The sequence below is a fragment of the Eptesicus fuscus genome, chromosome 7 (genome assembly GCF_027574615.1).
Source record: "Eptesicus fuscus isolate TK198812 chromosome 7, DD_ASM_mEF_20220401, whole genome shotgun sequence".
Lineage (NCBI taxonomy): Eukaryota > Metazoa > Chordata > Mammalia > Chiroptera > Vespertilionidae > Eptesicus > Eptesicus fuscus.
Window position 1 is genome coordinate 104,410,041 of NC_072479.1, and position 10,021 is coordinate 104,420,061.

Here is a 10,021-nt window from a genome sequence, read left to right on the forward strand (position 1 = left end):
AGTCTATGATGAAGGAACCGAGGCTCAGAGAGGTGAAGTAATTCGTCCAGAGTCACACAGCAGACATGTGATGGACCAGGACTCAAAGTGGGCCACCCAGCTCCTGAGCCTGAGCACGCACCCCTGCACCCCATCCTGCACCGTTTCAGAGTGGGGAACCGGAGGCAGAGAGGGCCAGCGAGATGGCAGGCCAGCAGCACTCAGCAGAAGCGCTGGGGGCGGCCCTGAGCCAGGGGATCCTGACCTTTTGTGGGTCTCCGGTCCTGCGAGACTCCGGTGAGGGCTCTGGAACGGTCTCCACAAACACGCACCTGGGCACAGCACACACAACCCCACATAGTCCATGACGGTCTGAAGTGCGGGGACCCCCATCAGAGATGTGCCTGCTCCCCTCCCCCATCCTGGAGGCATTTCACCTCAGGCAGCCTCTCAGAATTGTTGATTCATTAATTCCAATAACCAAAATGTTTACAACAATAAAGCACCTTTTTCTTCAGGACCAAAGCCCCTACATCCGTGCCCCGCGGCCACTCCTCCGCACACAGAAGCATTCTGAGAGCAATTCTGAGAAGAAACCAAGGTGTGATCCCAGGAAGAAGCTAGCGCGGGGGCAGGCTGGCAGCGCCCGGGATGATGGGCTGTGAGCTTTCGTTCATTTGCTCACTCAGTTGATGAAGGGCCTGCTGCGGGGATGGGGGGGAGATACAGGGGGAACAAAACCCAAAACCCAGAAGGCCCCTGCCCTACTGAGCTTCCGTTCCAGCAGAGGGAGACAAAGGACAAAGAACGAACCAGAAAGCAGTCTGTGAGAACACAAAGGAAGGGGGTCTGTATGCCCAGTGCAGGGAGGATTTACGTCAGGTGGTCAGGGCAGACCTGGTGAGGAGGTGGCATTTAGAAAAAGACTTGGAGGAGGTGCTGGAGCTGGTCACGTGGACAGCGAGGAGGGACAAGAGCCTCCAGTTCAAGGGGCTGCTGTGTAAGGGCACAGGGCAGAGCATGCTGGGTGCGCTCTAAAGACGGGTGGGGCCCCGGCCAGGGTGGCTCAGTGGTTGAGCATCGACTTATGAACCTGGTTAGGGCACATGCCTGGGTTGCGGGCTCGATCCCCAGTGTGGGGCGTGCAGGAGGCAGCTGATCAATGATTCTCTCTCATCATTGATGTTTCTACCTCTCTTTTTCTCTCCCTTCCTCTCTGAAATCAATAAAAATATATTTAAAAAATAAAAGGCCGATGTGGCCCTGGCCAGTGTCACTCAATGGCTGTGTGGCGGCTGTCGCACAGAAGGGTCGCAGGTTTGATTCCCGGTCAAGGGCACGTACCCAGCCCCCAGTCTGGACTGGTGTGTGAGGCAATCAATCGATGTGTTTCTCTCATATCAAGGTTTCTCTCTCTCCCTCCCCGCTCCTTCCTACTCCCTCTAAAAAGCAATGGGGAAAATATCCTCAGGTGAGGATTATAAAAATAATAATATTTAAAAGGCCGATGTGGCTAGAGGGCAAAGAGTAAGGTCAAGGTCAGCAGAAGAGCTCAGAGAGGCACTGGGACTGGTGGCGAGAATCAGAAGCAACCAATGAATGTATAAAAACCGTAAGTGGGAAAACAAATCAGTGTCTCTCTCTGTCAAATCAATCAATCAATCAATAGAAAAGGAGAGCCGAAACCGGTTTGGCTCAATGGATAGAGCGTCGGTCTGCGGACTGAAAGGTCCCAGGTTCGATTCCGGTCAAGGGCATGTACATTGGCTGCAGGCACATCCCTGGTAGGGGGGTGTGCAGGAGGCAGCTGGTCGATGATTCTCTCTCATCAATGTTTCTAGCTCTCTATCCCTCTCCCTTCCTCTCTGTAAAAAATCAATAAAATATATATTTAAAAAAAAATAGAAAAGGAGAATCAGGGTGACGGGTGGAGGCATGATGGCGGTATTCCAGATGAGAGAGACAGGCAGCTCCAGCTGGCGGGCAGCAATAGAAGTAGCAAGAAGTGGACGGAGTCTGCATTTATTTTAATGCAGAGCCAATGGCATCTCAAGACAGACTGCCGCTGGGGTGAGAGAGAAGGATGCGTGTAAGGGTTTGGGCCTGAGTGGTGGGGGCGAGGGAGGGGTGCAGTCCCTGAGAGGCAGCAGGCCTGCGGGCATGACGGGATGTGTGGAGGGGACAGCCCAGATGGACGTGCAAGCCAGGCGCACGAGGGTGCTCAGGGGAGGGGGTCCGGCCAGAGATACCGAGGGCAGCTGTCAGGCATGATCAAAGCCACGAGAGCTGCTGCCAAAGGAGAGAAAAGGCAAAATTAAAAAATTAATGTCTGGTTCACACAGAAATGTTAATGCCATTCAGAGGGAGAAAACCATGAATATATTCATCAGGACTTCACAGAAAAGCAAGCTCTCATGTACAAATTCGGCACAAGCTGGAACTGAGGGGATCATTCAGCTCTCATTTGGGCCTCTTTCCCTTCATCCTACCCTGATTTGTATTTTAAAAGTATGAAACAAGGTGGGGCACAGACCTTCACCCCCCCAAGTTTGCAGCGGCCTGAACCCTCACCCCTGCTGAAGGAGATCTCCTGCCCCCATGGCTGCTCAGCTTCACATGCCCAGCTCAAATCGGGACCCAGGCAACAGAGACTTGGCCGACAGCAGATGCCCTCTCACCGCAACAAGACTTGATGGAGATGTCTTGCACCCATGATCCGGGGAACTGGGGTCTAGGATATCTAAATCCAGCCTAGCACCAGGAATGCTCAGGGCCTACTCAAGAAGGCAAATAATCCTCTCCACTAATAATTACAGGGTAAAACAAGATGGTTGTTGGAGTATTAAATTTGACAGTAAAATAGTAGTCAAGTTTTCAGACTAATTTAAATTGGCCAATCAAAATAAGCAAATACTCTAGAAAAATCAATTGTACTGGACAAAAAAGCTGTTACTAAAGTGTTAACTAAAATTTTTATTGGTAGTTCATCTCATGGTAAAATTGTGTAACATATAATGAACCTAAAGCAGTCACATTTTAGTGCAAAAAAGTAAAATTTAAAAGCTATCAAGATTATAGCATAAAATTTCCAAAAGCCTCCTAATATTTAAATCAAAAAAGGGGGGATAGTAGAAAAATATCATGTAAGGAAAAATATCCTGCAAATAAATTACATCTAGAAGATTTTTACTTTAGAAAATTAACTTGCATTTGTAATGCTAACAGCAAGTCACCCAGGTAAAACATTCATGGTGTCAAAACAAGCCAAAGGAAAATCATTTGGGCAAAAAAATGAAAAAGGATTACAAGTCAAATTTATAGAAAATATTCCTTTATTAACTTTTGGTCGAGAATATGTTTGTATATTTTCAGAAAACTACTCCGAGACATGTGGATTCCTGCAACAGAGAGGAATTGACAGGAGTGCTCCAGCCACAAGTCAGAAGAGAAACAGTCCAGAGATGGAAGACGCTGACGATGCCTTGCCATACTAGCAGTCAGCAGATATGCGTCACTGCAGGTTGCCCAGGACCAAACCAGAGAGGGTCGGACCTGCAATACCACCATTTGTCCACCATCCAGAACTGAAATATCATTGCTGTTATGAACACATAAACAACTGTTGGACATAGAAACCGGGACTCAAAAGAACTGTTGGCCTAGAAAGAAACTCACTATAGACTGATTCATTTGCCTCTCAGCAAAACTATTATTGCTTGTGTCATTTCCGGTTCCTATAAGTGTATTCCTAGTATCACACGAGCTCACTCATCTAGGGGAAAAGATGAACAACATAGACTGAAGAACAAGAACAGCATTGATCAGACTGTCAGACTCAGAGGGAAGGTAGGGGAGGGTGGGGGCAAGGGAGATAGATCAACCAAAGGACTTGTGTGCTTGCATATGAGCCTCACCAGTGATCACGGACAACAGGGGGAGGGGGGCTTGCATGTGGGGGGGATTGGGAAGGGAACGGGGGGAGGGGGTTGATGACAAATATGTGATACCTTAATCAATAAAGTAATTTTAAAAAAATAAAATAAAAAGTATGAAACAACCTGGCTGGTTGGCTCAGTGGCTGAGCATCGACCTATGAACCAGGAGGTCACCGTTCAATTCCCAGTCAAGGGCACATGCTCGGGTTGTGGGCTCGGTCCCCAGTTTTCTGGCTTGAGATGCCAGAAAACCAAATGCGGGCGCTACCGCAGCTGCCGGGGGCTCCTGCCTCCAACACCCCCTTGCTGAGAGCCAGCTCTGCGCAGGCGCAGTCAGAGAGGTGGACAGGAGGCAGAGAGAGGACACGTGGCCGGGACTCCGGCTAAGGGGGCAGTCAGCGGTGCTGACAGACGAATGGCAAACAGCCTCAGACAAACAGAACACCTGCCCACTGGGGTGGGTGGAGAGCAAACCGGGTGCCGGGTCAGGGACTCGGGTGCACCTCCAGATGGTCAGGAAGCGGCTTCGTATACTTTCCAGGAAATGCTTTATACTCCGACCCTACGGACAAGGAAGCGCCCGGGACTGCAGGGCGGACAGAGGAGAGACGTCCTTTAGAACTGTTGACCCTGAAGTGGTCCTGACCCAGAAACGTTCGGAAACCTCCACCGAAGTGTCTGTGCATTTCTCTCCATTTTCTCACCCAACGGGAAGGGGTGTGTGTGTGGGGGGGGTCCTGTCCCTTTCTCTTTCATTCAAACCAGTAGCAGCCTCAGGGCAGAGGGCAGCGCGCCCTGGAAGATGCTCTGGCGGCGCGGGCCGGGCTCCGGGCTGCAGCCAGGCGAGGCGCCGACAGGGGGCGCTGCCGTCTCCCCGGGGCCGCCTGCGCCCCAGGTCCCGCGGCCCGGTTGGGGCGGCGCTGCCCGCTGGCCATCCCGTGCGCCCCTCGCCGCGTCCGTCCCTTTTGCCCGCATTCCCTTTACTCTCCGCAGCGCCGCTCCACCCTCGCCCCGGCCGCTCACAGAGGCCGAACTCGGGGTCTGCGGAGGGCGGGCCTCCCTCCCGCGCCCCAAAGCCTCCACAGACCCGCCCGCCGCGCTCCCGCGGGGAAGCTCTTCCGCTAAAACAAGTCGCACGAGCCTCGCCCAGGATGGAGACGCCCCCCGCAGGGGTTCAGAAGGAGGGACCGGGGTTGGGGCGCAGTGAGGACGCCACACACACATTGGGGCGCAGTGAGGACTCCTACAAAACACACACACACACACACACACACACACACACACACACACACACGAGGCCGCCTACAAACACACGTGAGGACGCGCGCACACAGCTTCTCCCGGGGCGGATGCTCTCGCCCCGCCCCCACTCGCACCCCGCACCCCCACCGCGGCCCCCAAGCGCCTGCGGGATCTCCCGCTGCGCCCCCTCCCCGCCCCAGTACCCGCGCGCACCCCGCCTTCCCCGCGCCCCCGTGCGCACCTGGCAGCATCAACGCCAGGGATCCCTCCGAAGGGAAGGGCGGGAGGATCGAGTGGAATCGAATTGAACCTCCGCCCGTGGGCAGCGTTTCCCGCCCCGCCCCGCCCGGCCCGGCTGCGGGTGGAGGAAGCGCTCACCTCGGTTCCGCAGCGCGGCCTGGGGGCTGGGGACGCCCCTCTGGAGCCCGTCCGAGCCTCGGAGCGGCCGCCGCCTTCGGCTGGAGACTTTTCCGGACTCTGAAAGGGGGCGGGGTAATCGCTGGAGACAAGAAGCAGGAGCTTTGGGGTGGTGGACGCCCCCCACGCTGTGCACAGGCTGTGTCTGGACTGCTCTCCTGGAGCCTGTGTGGTGGTGTTGGCCCCCGCCTCCCCGATAAATCCAATGCAATAGGAGAGAATAAAGGAACAGGAGCCCTGGCCGGTTGGCTCAGTGGATAGAGCGTCAGCCTGGGACTGAAGGGCCCCGGGTTTGATTTCGGTCAAGGGCATGTACCTCGGTTACGGGCACATCCCCAGTGGGGGGGGGGGGGGGGGGGGGGTGTGCAGGAGGCAGCTGATTGATGTTTATCTCTCATTGATGTTTCTAGCTCTCTATCCCTCTCCCTTCCTCTCTGTAAAAAATCAATAAAAATATATTAAAAAAAAAAAAAAAAGAATGGCAGGCTTGAACAGGAAGAGAGATTGGTCTTGGCGAGGGAATCCCCCATTCTTGTGTAGCTCCAGAATAAAACCTTTCTTTTTTTAAAAATTTAATAAATCTTTATTGTTCAGATTATTACAATTGTTCCTCTTTTTTCTCCCATAGCTCCCCTCCACCTGGTTCCCACCCCACTCTCTGCCCTTACCCCCCCCCCCCGTACTGTCTCATCCATACGTGTACGATTTTTGTCCAGTCTCCTCCAGTACCCCCCACACCCCTTTCCCCCTGAGAATTGTCAGTCCACTCCCTTTCTATGCCCCTGATTCTATTATATTCACCAGTTTATTCTGTTCATCAGATTTTCAATTCACTTGATTTTTAGATTCACTTGTTGATAGATATGTAATTGTTGTTCATAATTTTTATCTTTACCTTTTTCTTCCTCCTCTTCTTAAAGAATACCTTTCAGCATTTCATATAATACTGGTTTGGTGGTGATGAACTCCTTTAGCTTTTTCTTATCTGTGAAGCTCTTTATCTGACCTTCAATTCTGAATGATAGCTTTTCTGGGTAGAGTAATCTTGGTTGTAGGTTCTTGCTATTCATCACTTTGAATATTTCTTGCCACTCCCATCTGGCCTGCATAGTTTCTGTTGCGAAATCAGCTGACAGTCGTATGGGTGCTCCCTTGTAGGTAATTGTTTTTCTCTTGCTGCTTTTCATATTCTCTCTTTGTCTTTTGCTCTTGGCATTTTAATTATGATGTGTCTTGGTGTGGTCCTCTTTGGATTCCTTTTGTTTGGGGTTCTGTGTGCTTCCTGGACTTGTAAGTCTATTTCTTTCACCAGGTGGGGGAAGTTTTCAGTCATTATTTCTTCAAATAGGTTTTCAGTATCTTGCTCTCTCTCTTCTTCTGGCACCCCCATAATTCTGATGTTGGTACGCTTGAAGTAGTCCCAGAGGCTCCTTACACTGTCTTCATATTTTTGGATTCTTTTTTCTTTTTGCTTTTCCGGTTGAGTGTTTTTTGCTTCTGTGTATTTCAAATCTTTGACTTGCGATCCTCTAGTCTGCTGTTAGATCTCTGTATAATATTTTTTATTTCAGTCAGTGTATGCTTAATTTCTAGTTGGTCCTTTTTCATATCCTCGAGGGTCTCGCTAAATTTATCGGCATTTTCTAGAAAATACTTGAAAAACCTTATAACCGTGGTTTTGAACTCTATCCAGTCATTTGCTTTCCTTCATTTCTTTCATTTGTGACCTGTTTCTTTGTCTCCGCATTTTGGCTGCTTCCCTGAGTTGGTAGGGTAGCTTTGTGTACTAGGTGTCCTATAGGGCCCAGTGGCTCAGCCTCCCCAGTTACCTGAAGTGGACACTCTTGGTGCACCCCTTTGTGGGCTGTGTGCACAGTCTTGTTGTAGTTAAGCCTTGATTGTTGTTGGTATCCCTGTGAGTAATTGACCTCCAGGCCAATTGGCTGTGAGGATCAGCTGTGTCTACGCTGGGAGAACTTCTGTGCTGGAGACACCCGTATGTTTGCAAAAGACTTGCAAAACCCTGTGTGCTCAGCTTGGATGGGGTGGAGTCTCAGGGCAGAGCAGACAGCATTGGCTTCCCGTCAGCCCTGCCCTAATAGGACCCTGTCTCAGTGTCCCGTGGTAATCGCTGCAAGCACCTCTGAGAGAAAGCTGCCCTCGAGTTCCGCCCAATGCCAGACAGTCCAGTTTCTCCCCAAATGAGTCTGGGTCCCCAGAGTCTCGCCCGGAACTGGAGTTCAGCACAGTCGGGAGCTTTTGTCTTCCTCTCGCTTGAGAAAGCCAGCCACGCACTCAGTTGCCAGTCTTCTCCACCTGCATTTCTCAGTACCTCTGCCTCCTGCAGCTCCTCTGAGTCTCAGTGTGCTTTTCTCTTTCCTTCTAGTTGTAGAATTTCCATTCAGCCAGCCTTCCTGTGGTTCTGCATGATGTCCGTTTTGTCTTTTAGTTGTAGTTTTGAAATTGTTGTGCGAGGCAGCAGTTTAGGTGTTTACCTATGCCGCCATCTTGGTTTCTCCTCCAGAATGAAACCTCTTTCCTTTTGCACCAGCACGTGCCTCAGGAGTCCGGCTTTGGTTACATTCCTTGGTCCATTAATAACTATTCTCCTGCTTTTATTATTTGCTCCATGCCTTTTTAATCTTCTTGTTAAGTTTCTATCTTCCAGGTTACAACAGTTTCATGTAAAGACGATGACATTCCAAATATTTCAGCCCATACCTCAACATCCGGGGGATATAGAGCTCAGGCCCTTAGATCAGGCAGGAAGAGCTTTTTTATTCCAGTTTAGGCAGGGTCTACACCTAATCTCAGCCTGAAGCAACTACAGACCACAACCCTTCATCTTCCCATGTGATTATGGGATGGAAATCTCTCCCGGAGGGTTTATGAGGCACGAAAGCTAAAATGGGGAACAAAAGCCTCAAGTTCTATCCCTCCCCCTTTTCCATCTTTTTTTTTTTGAGAGAGAGATTTTTTTAAAATATATTTTATTGATTTTTTATAGAGAGGAAGAGAGAGGGATAGAGAGTTAGAAACATCGCTGAGAGAGAAACATCGATCAGCTGCCTCTTGCACACCCCCTACTGGGGATGTGCCCGCAACCAAGGTACATGCCCTTGACCGGAATTGAACCTGGGACCCTTGAGTCCGCAGGCCGACGCTCTATCCACTGAGCCAAACCGGTTTCGGCCCCCTTTTCCATCTTGATTGGAAAATCACCGATGTACCCTCACTGAGCACCTGTTTCCCCACTTCCCCCTCCCGCTGTTCTGTAACTGAGAGGACAAAAAAACTGCTACCTGGAGAGGAAGCACAAGAACAGGCCACAGCGGCAGTGACCCTGAGGACCACCCTGTCCCCACACTTCCCACATTTAATAACAATCCCCCATGTGGACGGCATCGGCACAGCTCATTCTCCAAGCTCGCGTGTCCTCACTTCTTTTTTAATATATTTTTATTGATTTCACAGAGGGAGAGAGAGAGAAACATCAATGATGAGAGAATCATTGATCAGCTGCCTCCTGCACGCCCCACACTGGGAATCAAGCCCGCAACCCAGGCATGTGCCCTTGACCAGAATCAAGGCCTTTCATTCCGCAGGCTCTATCCACTGAGTTAAACCAGTGGGTTGCTCTCACTTCTTTCTTTTTTTTTTTTTTTTTTTGAGTGTTACATTTTTTATTCACTGATAAACTAAAAATCCATTTCTAAATGTTTCTCTTGGTATACTTCCTATGTTTTATTAGTAAGCAAAGGCCTATATAAGGTGCCTTCACCTAGTCCTCAGATTCAGACCCATCTTCATCTTGACTAATCTGGAAGTAACGAAGTTCATACGTCTCCTTGTCAGATGAAACCACACAAAGCCAATCACGAAGACTATTCTTCTTGAGGTATTTCTTGGTAAGGTATTTCAAATATCTTTTAGAGAATTGTTTCTCAGAAACAACTGTGATTTTATTCTTGACACGTTCAATGTGAACAACATTCCCAAGATTTCCAGTTTTCCCATTGACTTTAACCTTCTCCCGTAGAAACTGTTCAAAATTTGCAGAGTCAAAAATGCCATTTTCTACTGGATGAGGAAGGTCCAAACCAAACTTCCAGGTTATCCCCTTAGGCTTCTGGACTGTCGGCGCCATCTTACAGGCAGTCGGTGTGATCAGACTGCTCTCACTTCTTTTTTTTTTTTTGACATTTTTTTTTATTGAGGTATTATATGTGTACATATCTTACCATTGCCCCCCCCAAAACCCCACACTGCTCTCACTTCTTAAGTGCACACTATCGCTTTAATAAATTTACTGAGCTCTGCTAAAAATAAAAAAAAAAAGTGCTACCCGGCCCCCATGGCCTGCCTCCAGGCCCCCACCCAGAGGTCAGGCTGCAGCCTGCTGCCAGGTATAAATGTGATCCATGAAGATGCGGCAGTGGGTCCCCAGG

General features: G+C 49.9%; 1 protein-coding gene across 1 annotated transcript; it reads right to left on the bottom strand.

Annotated features, from left to right (window-relative positions):
- Positions 1 to 9,280: 9,280 nt before the first annotated feature.
- LOC129149698 (60S ribosomal protein L22-like 1) lies at positions 9,281 to 9,754 on the bottom strand. The gene has a single exon (XM_054718572.1). It carries the CDS (start codon positions 9,718 to 9,720, stop codon positions 9,355 to 9,357), a length of 366 nt encoding a protein of 121 aa, XP_054574547.1. The 5' UTR covers positions 9,721 to 9,754; the 3' UTR covers positions 9,281 to 9,354.
- Between the last annotated feature and the right edge of the window lie 267 nt (positions 9,755 to 10,021).